The 13,139-nt window shown below is 44.7% G+C and overlaps 1 protein-coding gene across 3 annotated transcripts in view; it reads right to left on the reverse strand.

The window, feature by feature from the left end:
* Positions 1-51: 51 nt before the first annotated feature.
* The window catches only part of GNB1 (G protein subunit beta 1), a 34,877-nt gene continuing 21,789 nt past the window's right edge, over positions 52-13,139 (reverse strand). For all 3 annotated transcript variants that reach the window (XM_017831245.1, XM_017831244.1, XM_017831246.1), the window contains 10 exons: positions 9,935-10,042; positions 9,273-9,311; positions 8,547-8,653; positions 8,040-8,103; positions 6,086-6,248; positions 5,249-5,315; positions 3,702-3,903; positions 2,615-2,831; positions 704-815; positions 52-322 (listed from right to left, as the gene is read on the reverse strand). In XM_017831245.1, the coding sequence (XP_017686734.1) occupies positions 709-815; positions 2,615-2,831; positions 3,702-3,903; positions 5,249-5,315; positions 6,086-6,248; positions 8,040-8,103; positions 8,547-8,653; positions 9,273-9,311; positions 9,935-9,991 (1,023 nt within the window). In that variant the 5' untranslated portion in view covers positions 9,992-10,042 and the 3' untranslated portion in view covers positions 52-322; positions 704-708. The remainder of the gene's footprint in view (positions 323-703; positions 816-2,614; positions 2,832-3,701; positions 3,904-5,248; positions 5,316-6,085; positions 6,249-8,039; positions 8,104-8,546; positions 8,654-9,272; positions 9,312-9,934; positions 10,043-13,139) is intronic.

Raw genomic sequence — 13,139 nt, forward strand, 5'->3', positions numbered from 1 at the left:
TTTTTTTTTTTTTTTTTTTTTTTTTTTTTTAAAAAAAAAAAAAAAAAAAAAAAAAAAAAAAAAAAAAAAAAAAAAAAAAGAAAAAAAAAAAAAAAAAAAAAAAAAAAGTGGTCCCAAAAGGAATGCACAATTTCATTTTGCTTACAACACAGAAATTCTTCTTGGAAAGGTAATTGTGCTCTTCATTTCAGCAACAGGAGACGGAGAAGATCTTGCCCTTTGAGTTGGGGAGGATGGGGGTCCGAGTTAGTATGGTTGGATTGGATATGCTATCGTGTTTAATTTTGTTGGGAACTTCTTCCAGTCGTGGAGTCCTCGAGTTCTGCCACACACACAAACATTTATTTATTAGGAGCTGCTCCTGGATAAACTGCAATCAAGTTTGCAGCTCTGCTCTGGCTCCCACTGACGCACCCAGCCATTATCTCCCCATTCCACAACGCCACTTATTTACCAACCCAGGCCCAAGAAACAGCACAGGAGAATAAAGGATGGCAAGAACAGGCCAGCAGAGAAATGTCATTGCATACATTAAAGCAATAGTCTTCTAAAAAACCCAACTGGCTGGGTTTTTTCCCCTCAGTGCCTTTCCTAATCTGAATGCTAAGCTGCAGCCCCAGTGACACAGCACTGGCTGGGGCTGGCACAAAGCTCTCTGGACCCCTAAGGAGGCCAAGCCCTCGGGAATTAATTGGATACCCACCTACTTCAGTTCCAGATCTTGAGGAAGCTGTCCCATGATCCTGTTGCCACTGCCATGCCATCATCAGTCACACCTAAGCAGCTGACACGGTTATCGTGACCGGCGAGGACACCTGGGGACAGGGAACATTATTTGGGAATGTGGAACGTTATTTGGGAATGCATTCCTGGATGACTTCTTCAGTTGGAGCCACACCGGGGCACCTTTGGATCAGCCAACCCACACAGTCAAAAATCCTCAACAAACAGGGCTGGGATGGTTGGTTTTACGAGCACAAACTCAGGTAAAACTGGGTGTGCTCCCAAGGGGGTCATTCACTGAAGGCACTACTCCAAAATCTTCCCTGGATGTTCCCCTCTTTATGACCTTCACTGGTCTCTGGTGAGCTGGGAAATCACAGCCCTGAAGATTCTGACAATGTCACACTGCACAGCACTTGCCATTTCCTCTCCACAAGGATAAAGATCAGTTAAATTCTGCAAAGTTTTTACACGTGGAAAACCAGAAATTAAACTGGATTATGTTATGAACTTAAAGCATTTTTCATCCAATTTAATCTTGCTACCTTTACAAGACAAACTCCTACATCCAATCTATTTGTCAATATGGAGATGTGCTACAATTCAATTATAGCACCATTAAAAAAAGAATTGAGACATTAAACAGAAAAATTAAGGGAGGCAGCATTTTCCTCTATCCCCTTCAATTTAACAGTTTCAAGGAGGTAAAAAGAAAACCTAATTAGGTTCAAGCTCTTCCCAGTCCACAGCACTGAGCCAAGATATTCTTGACAGACTTGAAATTAATTTTTCTACGTGAATTTGACTGTTCACAGGACTCTCCTTGTTCTACCACCAACAGTAAGTGCTGCAATTTGGTAAAACAAAAACAGCACCAAGAAGTCTTATAAACTTGTACAAAAACAGAACCACAAAGGTGTTCAGTGTAGGATCAGGCATGATACAAGTGCCAAATCTGCCTGGTCAGCTGAAGCCTCAGAAGATTTAAATACACATTATATTTGTTCTCATCCCATGTTCTCTGATGAAAATAATGAAACATTTGCAGCCTGATTTGTATCTTTCTTCCTTTTTTCTAATAAAAGTTTTCATTTTAAAGAACTGAAGCTGAATTATCTTATTCTCTGGACCATAAATTTCACATTCATTTCCTCAAAAGATAAACTCAACAGTCTCTGTTGTTCTGCTGGTTGTCTCTACAACTACTGCTACAAACACCACGAAAAAAATTCCTGTGTATAAACAGCAACATTAATGTTGAATTGCTTTGAATAGTTAACACATAAACAAAGCCATAAAGTCTTAAAAAAAAAATCCTTCCACCCCAACCCCTTGTTTTTAATGGCAGTTTTCCTGTTCCCAAGCATCCATCCTTGAGCAGTGTTGTATTTGTTAACATCACTGGTCACCCTAAAACAGGCTATCAGAGTTCTGACGGTGAGACATCATCCTTGAGCATATTCCAGTGTATTTGTTAACATCACTGGCCACCCTAAAACAGGCTATCAGAGTTCTGAAGGGGAGACATCATCCTTGAGCATATTCCAGTGTATTTGTTAACATCACTGGCCACCCTAAAACAGGCTATCAGAGTTCTGAAGGGGAGACATCATCCTTGAGCATATTCCAGTGTATTTGTTAACATCACTGGCCACCCTAAAACAGGCTATCAGAGTTCTGAAGGTGAGACTGTGAGTCCTGAGAGGTCTCTGCACAAGACTCAGTTCACGCATTCAGCATCACAGAATCATTAGGGTTGGAAAAGACCTCTGAGATCATCAAGTCTTTGACTGATCATCCCCTTGGACACCCCCAGGGACGGTGACTCCCCCCAGCTCCCTGCACAGCCTGTTCCAGTCAGACATCACCCCATTCAACCCCAAAGCCTCACCTGCTCTATCAGCTTTCAGCGTGTCCCACACGTTGCAGTTGAAGTCGTCATACCCAGCTAAGAGCAGACGGCCACTCTTGGAAAATGCTACAGAGGTGATGCCACAGATGATGTTGTCGTGTGAATAGACCATCAGCTCCTGGTCGGCCCGCAGGTCGAAGAGCCGGCACGTGGCGTCGTCCGAGCCCGTGGCAAACGCGTTGCCGTTGGGGAAGAACTGCAGTGGGGAGGGAAAGAACACACAGGATTGCAGGTTTGGTTCCTGTGACTCACCCAACACACCATTTTGTACACACATGAGTGGGGAAAAGGAAGCAGCACATGAGAGGACACGACTCTCCACTAGTGGGCAAAACCAGTGAGGAATCAACAGAATCAGCTGGGTTGGAAGGGACCTCTGAGATCGTCAAGTTCAACCCTTGATCCAACCCTGCTGTGGTTCCCAGCCCATGGCACTGATGCCACATCCAGTCTCTTCTTAGAAACCTCCAGGGATGGAGAATCCCCCACTTCCCTGGGCAGCCCATTCCAATGGCTGAGCACCCTCTCTGGAAAGAAATTCTTTCTAATCTCCAACCTAAACTTCCCTTGGCACAGCTTAAGGCCAGGCCCTCTTGTCTTGCTGATGGGAGAAGAGACCAAGCCCCCCCTGGCTCCCCCCTCCTGTCAGGGAGTTGCAGAGAGTGAGGAGGTCTCCCCTGAGCCTCCTCTTCTCCAGGCTGAACAGCCCCAGCTCCCTCAGCCTCTCCTCACAGCACTTGTGCTCCAGTCCCTTCCCCAGCCTTGTTGCTCTTCTCTGGACCTGCTCCAGCCCCTCCACGTCCTTCCTGAGCTGAGGGCCCAGAACTGGACACAGCACTCGAGGTGTGGCCTCACCAGCACTGAGTCCAGGGGCAGAATCACTCCCCTGGACCTGTTGGCCACCCTGTTCCTGAGCCAGGCCAGGAAATGAGGAGCGTGGAAGAGCAGCCAGTTTCCACTCACCACCTCAGCTCCAGAACTATTGTTTAGGAAAACCTGGGAACACCACCCCCCAGAGCACACGCTCAGGAGCTGAAACCCCCCCCAGGTGGCCAGTGGCACGCACACAGATGGCGTTGATGTCCGACTCGTGGCCGGTGAAGGTTTGCCGGCACATTCCTTCTCTCACGTCCCACAGTTTGGCAGAGGCGTCGCAGGCACCAGAAACGAAACACCGGGCGTCGGGAGCGAGGGACAAGCTCATCACGTCTCCAGTGTGCCCAGTAAATGTGGTTGTCTGCTGACCAGTTTCTATGTCCCAGAGAGCGCTGGAAAGAAGGGTTCAAAAGGCAAAAGTCAACACGTCTGTGCTCCGTCAGAAGGTGAGACAGGAATCCTTCTCTGAACCTGTTCATCTACAGCAGCGCTGAAGCAGAACTCCCTAAAGCATCAACAGGATTGATACTGACTGCAGAAATAAACACTTTTTTGTTGAACTATTTGGCTGTTCCAGGATAACTGTGCATAGAAGACCTTAAAGCCATATTCAGTTTTATAATATTGGGGGGTTTAAATCAAAAAACAGTGGAAAAAACTAAAGACTGACACTCACCACTGTTCATACACAGAATGCTTGTGCCATGCAATGACTTGTCCAGTACTACCACAGCTTCATATAAACCAGCAGTGGTAAGGCTACAGCAAGAGCTGAGTCAGCATTTCTCATTTTTATAGACCCACTGAGGATGTGTAATTCTGTGAATTATGTCTGATCTTAAAGTTGCAAGTCAGCAAAATCACCACTAGAGTGATAATTAAAGAGCATAAAGGGATGAAACAACACTACCACCTCCTTACAGGAGGCCCAAACCCTTAAGAAGAGTCAGGCTTTTTAATTTCTGTAATTTCTCAGTAAACCAGACTCATCAGTGGCAGGTTTGCACCAGGCAAACAAGAGCTGACTCTGCTCTGATACTGTGCTTTGAAGCTGGGCTGAATTCAAGTGATGTCAAGGACAAACTGTTATCCAGGCAACTCTAGAATTACAATGATAACTCCTGAAGCAGCTGCTTTCACTTTTAAAGAGTGTAATTTTAACAAAGCCTTTTTGGTTTGCTTTTTTTTTGTTTGGTTGGTTGTGGTTTGGGTTTTTTTTTAAACACCAACACATATTTAGAAACATATTTTAACCCCATATATATTCCATACTCAGAATCAGTGAACTAATACACATTAGGCATTCAAAGAGACTGACACTGTGTAGGAGAGGTATTTATTAGACAACCTTGGCTTTAAGAGCTGCTGCCTGGGAGAACTGCAATGCTTTTAAGAATTAGATATAATAAAGACACCTATGAAAAAAGATGGAGGCCTTTTATAGTTCAGAAGCCAGTATTTATGAAGACATACACCTACATTCTCCTCAGAAACCCCAGCTACTGTCACGGTAGAATATTTTCTAGGAGCTCTTCTGAACAACAAGAAACCAAATTCTGCATTAGAAAAATCCAAATATGACTTCTGAAGCAACAAATACTGAATACAAAAAGAGCATGAGGAAAGTTGTTAGTTTAACAGACTCAGTTCTGAAAGCCAAATAGTTGCATTAAAAAAAACCAACACTGCAACAGCACTGTTAACTGCAGTGAAATCACATCCAAATGTCACACTCACCAAGTGGTGTCGCCAGAGCTGGTGACGATTTGATTATCATCCAGGAAACGACAGCAGGACAAGTAGCCTGGGAACAGAATAAAAGGGGCACAGAGAAGGCCAGGGATTACTCTCCATGTTGCAAACTGGCTGGATTATGTGCTGCTCCCTCCTCTCCTGAAGCCCAGAATGCAACAGGCAATGTTTGTGTTGGAACCTCCAATGTTCTGGACAAAACGTGGTTTGGTTCTTCACAGATCACACCCAGCCCAGCCAGGGGAAGGGGGACAGAGGGGTGGAATCCACTGGCCAAGCTGGGGAGAGGGCAGCTGAGCCTGCACTGCACACAGGAAACTAAGGAACTGAGCCTGCAAGGGTGTCACTGCACCAGGAGCAACAAATGCTGATACACCTCAACTGTGTCATGCAACTACTGGGGGAAATTAAACTACATTCCTGGTCAGCACAAAGGCCAGAGCATGGACGTTGGATGTTTCCCTACAGTGGCATCAAAGAACTTCATCTGAATGCTCTGAAGCATCTTTGTACTCCAGTCCCACCTGCCCAGCCATCAATGACAAAAATCAGCGCCAGCCACCTCCACTTCACACAGCACAAACATCTCCTGAAAATCCCAACTACAGCAAAACAGGAAAACCTGCAAGCATCAGCTTCCAGCTGTGGGGTTTGTTCAATTCTGCAGCAGGAAAACGGTTTAAAAGCGTTTAAAAACCAGGCAGTCTGCAGCTGAGGTCCTGCCTGAGGAAGGAAGCGTGTCTTTTTAACTGGTAAACTGGATTTGAGAGAGAATTTTTGAATTTTCCCCAGGTAAGCTGGAGCCCCCTGAGCAGCACTCACCTGTGTGCCCGGCGAGCTCCCGGCTCACACGTACATTCCCTTCACGAGTTTTCAAGTTATAGATGGAGCAGATGTTGTCCAGCCCACCACAAGCCACGTAATTCCCAGAGGGAGCGTATGCACAAGTCATGACCCAGGAGGAGCGCAGGGGGATGGCGTGCACCTGGAACACACACCCACGATTCATCCACAACCCACGGCCCAGCAGGAAGGTTCTCGCCTGTCCCCCAACACACCCTTCTCTTTTTGGCAGAAGGGCAAGAAGGAAGCAGCTGTTGGAGCATCAGAACTATTTGGAGGGTAAAACTTGCAGCTATCGCTCGTCAGACCGAGTGATGACGTAACCAAACCTCAGATTTGCCTTTCCTGAATCCAGTCTGATCAGCGATTTCGGTAAAAAGTAAAATTATTTCATTTCAGCGCTCTGATTACTATTGGTTTATTATAGGTTCAGGAAAATATTGACTTCCAAGCACAGTCAGCAGAAGTGCCAATTCCAGGCTGAGCTGCTGTGAATGAACAAGCAAGGAAATCGCTGCTTCCACTGCCATTTAAATCCTGCTTTGGAAACCCACTGCAGGCAATCAAGCTTCATAGTTAAATAACTACCCCATGTTTCCTTGTCATTCTGTGCTCAAAGAACTTTTTTTAGATAATTATGGAAGCTAAACCTGTTCTGTCTTGTTAACTCATTGTGTTCACCCCTCAAACTTGCTTTAAGAAAGGGCTGATAACCCTTAAAAATATGGTGGTACTTCCTGCAATATTAACAGTCTTCCTGAATTCCTTAAGTAGAGATTTCTGTAGCAGCAGAGGAACAGACAGGGATCAGTGAACCTGCAACAATCAGCAGTTAAAAAAACCCCCAACCCCTGTACTAAAACCACAATCAGCTTCCATTTTCGGAATTCTTCTATCAAGGAACTGATTGGAATATTCACCTTGAGCCATCTTATTTTATCATTAGGGAATGATCATATTTATGATCATATTTATGACAACACAACTTCCAGTGTGTGCTGGAACTGCCAAAAATATTGCATGGATTGATGAGCACAGATACAAGAACTGAAGATACTAATACAGAAATCATGGTATACAGTGATTATTTTACCATCTTTTAGTTGGTACAGTAATTTAGATGCAGGTTGAGGCCAGAGGAGGAGGATGAAGGCAAAGGGAGAGGGTTTATTTTTAATTTGCAAACTATATTATTACTCTTTACTGAAGTTATGGATTCATTAGTTTTACAGCTGGGGTTCAACAATAATCCCAGTCTCAGGAGCTGCTGCTGCAGTTGTTTGCTTCTCTCTCCTCTGTAGCACATCATTTGCTCCAGTGCATTGGCAAAATTGGTTTTAATGTTATGAAAATGCATTTGAAATAAAGCCAGTCCCACAGTCCTGTGCAGCACAGACTGGGGCAGCTCTGTCAGCCCAACTCCAAGGGGTGAGGAGAACTGTTGCCAGCCCTGGTAACAGTGCCCATCACCAGTAAACACCAACCACTGTCAAATAAAAGTAAAAGTAACCCTGAACTGCATCATGTGACTGCACACACAGAGTGATGACTCACTGGGGATGGCAGGTCTCGCAGCACTGGACTGCAGACAACAAATTATTAGGGCTATGCCTAAATCTCTGACCCCTCTGGTGCAACCTGCTCATTACTGCTTGCACTCTGTTAATCACTTTATCTGCAGCATCAAAACACATCCAAACTTTCTCTGGAATTCAGTCTTTCCCTGTTCTCCATCTGTGGTGCACAGTTCCACACCACACTGCACTGAGGGCACTGCTCTGCTCTTCACGTGGAAATTTGTTTGCTTTGGAGAATTCAAAATCTGGACTTGGGGCTGGGAAAGCAACACAGCCAAAATCATGACAGGTAACACTGCCTTTTTTTTTTTTGCATTTACAAATGAATTACACGGCAATGTATCAGCTGGTCTTACCTTGTTTGTAGTATAGCTGTCCCAAATTATAAGTTTGCCATCCTGGGAGGCACTAACTAGAAGCCTAGAGAGGAAACAGGAGGGAAACACAATCACTGTGGGCAGACAAGGAGGAACACCTTTGTGATGAACATTGTAAGGGAAAGAGGATGAAGGCAGCTGATATCAGTGCCATCGAGTCTAAGTGAGCATCAGCAGCTGTCAGGAAAAAAGACAACTGATAATGGAATCTACTCTATTTCCACAGTTCCTCAGAACTCATGTGGTACCATAACTATGTTTTTCAGGCAAGCAGACAAGGAGTGGTACACTTTGGATCTGAATTTTGATTTGGGTTACAAAGACATGGACATCAGGAGGAAAACTGTGGCATTCAGTGCTCCTGAATTCTCTTGGCCGTCCGAGTTCTCTCAGAACTGGTGATTCCCAGCGGTACCAAGCCCTGGGCACTCAACTTCCCAAGGAACAGCGAAGCCCCACGAGTTGCTCTGTACCCCCAGCACCCACCTGGAATCAGTCCCCCAGTGCATTGCATAAATTTTGGCCAGGTGTCCCCGGAGCGTTCTCCTGGTGCGCATCTGAATCCTCCCCACGGGGTCGATGTTGGCTGTGATCTGAAACAGCAACGGGGGCACTCACTGCATGTCCCCTGCTCCACAAGCATCACCTCACACAGTTACACCTAAACAAGCAGCCCAGTGCAGACCAAAGTCCCACATTCTCAGTATCAACTGAGCTCTTTAAAACTGCCCAATCCAAAGTTATGTCGTTCTATCACACGGACAAGGCAGCCCCGCTGCATTTACACACTCCCAGAAATTACTTTGCTGAGGTCGAATCTTCTTAGACTTCTAGGATTTCAGACCTTTGATCTGGGTTTTATACCCCTGTACAGATAAATGTGGCAGACATTTAACCTCAGCAGGCCCCATGGTTCAGATTATCAGGGCTAACACAACAGCACTGCTGCCACATCCACAGCAGAGCATTATTTTCCATTAAGCAGCAGCAATGTGCCCTGAGTCACTCAGAGAAACCACTGCTCAAGGCCACTGCTCTCAGAAACTGGACAAACACGTACTTATTTCTGGAAGAAAACACCCAAGGGCAAAATAAAAAAACTTGCTAAAGGAGGCAAAAAAGGATTCCCTTGCATTTACCTTCTTAAACCATACTTTCCTTTTGTAAAGGAGACAAATTTTCCTAATTGCTGCTGAACTCTGAAATGCTTACCTGAGCCAGTGTGGCATCTGCACATGCTTTCCTAGCATCCTGCAAGAGAAGGAAATGAGAGAAATTGGAGGAAGTTCTGTACATTTATTCATCTCTGTCAAATTGATGAACCCCCCTCAAAGCAAGGTTCAGAAAGCATTTCTGCCTGTCACCCAGAGGGGACCCTGCAGCATTAACATAATGCACTGCCTGCTGTCACAACACACCGAGCACTTGACTTTGAAATCTCTTCTTCTTTTGGGAGAAAGGTGACAGGATTTTCACCACAAAGGCAGCCAAGCCACGGAACTGCTTGTCCAGGCAGGCTCTGCAGTCTCCAGCCTTGGAGGTTTTCAAGACCTAACTGGACAAAGCCCTGACTAACCTTATCACTGACCTTATTTTAAGCAGCAGGTTTCTTAACATTAGTCATGGTCTGGCTCAGAAAATCTTCAGCAAACATCCCTATTGATCTAAGCAATTCTGTGCATTGTTTACGTAGCTATTATTTTCCAAGCCATATCCAAGACCAAAAAGCAATTTTCTAAAGCAGTTACATGAGCTTGTCCCTTCCTGCATTAATTTTGACACTCTGGACGCACTTAATGCATCATCTCTGTCCATCTCTGGCCCCCTGAGGACACAAAATGACCCTTCATTTGTGCTGAGGACACAATACATACTCTGATTTGGTTTTTCAGTTGCTCGGCCTCCTGGCGTAACTGGTCCAGCTCACTCATTTTCCTGTGCTAAAGGTGTGCTCCACTGCCACCTCGGGAACAGCCAGAAAGCTGAAAGACAGGAGGCAATCAGCACAATTAGCAGAAGCCATAATTTGATACTGCAGGAGCAGACAAGTCATTTCAAACAGCACTTTGATTTCACCTGGAATCCAGGTGAAAATACATCTCTGAAATCCCCTCGGTGTGTGACCATCCCAAATGTGCTCAGCTCCCAGTCACAGGGAACAAAACATAATTTGGACTTATTTCCTTCCTCCAACCCCTCTTTTTCTTCTTTTTGCATTAGTGTGTTTCTGATTCAGTTTTGTACAAACTCAAGTTTCTCCAGAGGGAACGAGCAGATAACACCAACATCAGACAGGAAAGTCAGACCTTCCCTGTAGGTCTTCAGATCAGAGTAAGGAATCCTCCTAGCAAAGAATAAGCACCTCAAAAGTATTTACAGCACTTGCAAAATACCATAAAAAGCATTACAAACCCTGTCTGTAACATGGTGGTTATGAAAAATGTTGTTCTGATACCTGGATAAAAGGAGATCAGGCACAAACACCGCTCAGGATTTTACTTGGTAACTGCTGGAAAGCCCCTGAGACATCCAGAATGGAGGTCAGAGAAAACATGTTGCCAGAGAAAAAAAACAGGGGTTTTTTTGAATGTTAGGGTGAGGGGAGGAGTTTGAGAAATCATTTCCCACAGACATTCCTCCCCTCTAAGACTCTGTTTTCCTGGTGTCCCTCAGCAGCAGGTTACCCACATCTCTCCCTGTCTGCCAGCCAGCCAGGCTCTACAAACCATCACTACCCCTGAACCATCCTCAGAGTTTCTCAGCCACTGGATTGTCTCCCAGCACAACAACCACACAGACATTTCCCCCTGAGCACTCAACTTCTCCTGAAAAGTCTCTGCTCCACAAAGGCATCGCTGGCATTTTCCCTGGCATTCCACGTCTCAAACTCAGCTGCTCTGAAAACTTTTTGTTTTAAAATCTGTGCAGCTTGACAGCAACAGAAGATGCTGAAGAAACGTGCTGATCAAGTTTATCTTTTATTGCAGCACAGGATGACTGGTTCCAATTTCAAACACTACACGGAGCACCTGTTTATAAATAAACATGGGCACTGTGTTTTTTAGAACATTTTATTAGCCAGAATTGACCCTTTACTATTAAAATAAAGCAAATGCTTTGCTAGCAGCTTTCCATATTATTCTGTTAAGATTTAATCAGCTTAGTTATCTTTGCAAGCATGTGGGTTTTGTTTTCCTCCTAAAGCCCTTCCCAAGGAGAAAGATGAGGATAACTTCCAAGTTTTTATCCTGTCACAGTAACAGAGAACATACTGTCAAGGCAAATTAGAGCAGTGGAACAAACACCACTGCCAGAAAAAGTTTCAAAATAGTTCAGACTTCAGCATTGCCTAAATATTGCCATCCCCCATAACCAGACTCATCTCTCTCCATATTAGTTGTTATTCCAAACTGAGGATCTCAAGGAACAAATGCCAGATCTTGTCACAGCATCATTTACAAGTTTTATACTATTCTCTGAAGCCAACAACATTTTAGAAAAGGAATTTTACTTGGCTTCTCTCCCGAAACCTCCCCTCACACAACTTCAAGGCCCTTTCACTCCCCTGTGAAATTAGGTCTCTTCTTTCTCTCTTCTGGTTCCAGGGTCATCTCTAAGCCCCTTTGAGACTGCTTGTTCAGCTCAGTCCAAAATCCAGTTAAGACAAAGCCCATCCCGGGTGTTTTATTATCCTTCTTCTCTTTTGAATGCTCTTTTGTTCCTTAAGATGTTTTGTTCATGCTACACCTCCCACAAACACCCCGTGGGTCTCGCCACCCTTTCAGCAGCTCCTGTGCAGTTCACACACCTGGTGGAACAGGAGTGCACTACCCTTGTCATAAAGAAACTCTAAAGGCTGTTTTTAAGAATAAACTGCATTTTCTCAGATATTTCAGCTTTTGGATATCCAGTTCTACTTCTGCCATTCTCCAGGTTAATATATAAGCCCATTTCCTACTAAGCAAATACTGACCTTCCCAGACAAAGAATTCAGAGATGGTATCATTCCTATTTCAGAGCAAGAAATTACAATCCAAGACTTAAGTGCTCTGCTCAAGGTCACAGCAATTCACTGATGGGATCATGATAAAGGATCCAGGACACCAGAATTCCAGCTGCAGGTACAGGGAACTTCACTGAAGATTTTTACAAGCAGCTTTATTTAAAAACACAATAGGAGGAATAATCTCATGTCAGTCAAAGCAGACACACTCTCCTTAAAATAGTGCCAATTTATTTCTGCAGGTTTTGTGCACTATGTAATAGAATTCTCTTGCATTTAAATGCAACAAAGCTTCCTTGCATGGAACAGGGAGAGGCCTTGGGATATGAACCCTTATCCTGGGGAAAAAAAACATATTAAGAAAGTTCACTTCAGAAACTGAGCCCTGTAGTTGCATTCTGGATTATTTAGGCAGAAGAGAGCTTAAAACAAATCATACAAGATCATTTCATGCTTGTGCCTCACTGCTTGGCACAGCCTGCACACCTCCTGAGCTCCCAAAAATGCCTGACTGGGAACTCCAGTGAGTTTGAAGGAAAGCTTCTTTTTAGTGAGCAGCCCCAGACTGGTGCAGCAACCCCCCAGAAAGCTTCCCAGCTCCGTGCAGAACCAGCTCCATCATCCCAGGCAGCAGAGAGTTCAAGGAATTTAACAACTGCTCTTGTTACAGCAGCTCCTGTGGATCCTGCCCCTCAGTCCCCTGCTCGTCTCAACGTTCTCTGTGTGAGTCAGGAGCTGAACATACACAGCCCTCCATGGCTTCCCCATCTGCAACACCACAGATTCATGGAACTTCCTATCCTGGAGTTGGATACACTTTCAGAGTTCCCAGTCAGCCCCTCTGCATTCCAAGCAACTCCAAAAACTCTGAGCTGCCTTTCTGTCAGCATCCATAGGAATTGTTTAAACCAGATTTCCACATTCCCTTTGTAGTCTTTGTTGTTTCAACATCAACAGGAAGTTCTAATTCCTGCCAACATGACTGAACTCACTCACACTCAGGAAATGAAAATCCTAACCCAGCCAAGGGCATTAAAATATAGGGAGTTCTCTGAAGAAGACTGCAAAATTTATGG

This window comes from Lepidothrix coronata, unplaced genomic scaffold (genome assembly GCF_001604755.1).
Source record: "Lepidothrix coronata isolate B3197 unplaced genomic scaffold, Lepidothrix_coronata-1.0 Scaffold188, whole genome shotgun sequence".
Lineage (NCBI taxonomy): Eukaryota > Metazoa > Chordata > Aves > Passeriformes > Pipridae > Lepidothrix > Lepidothrix coronata.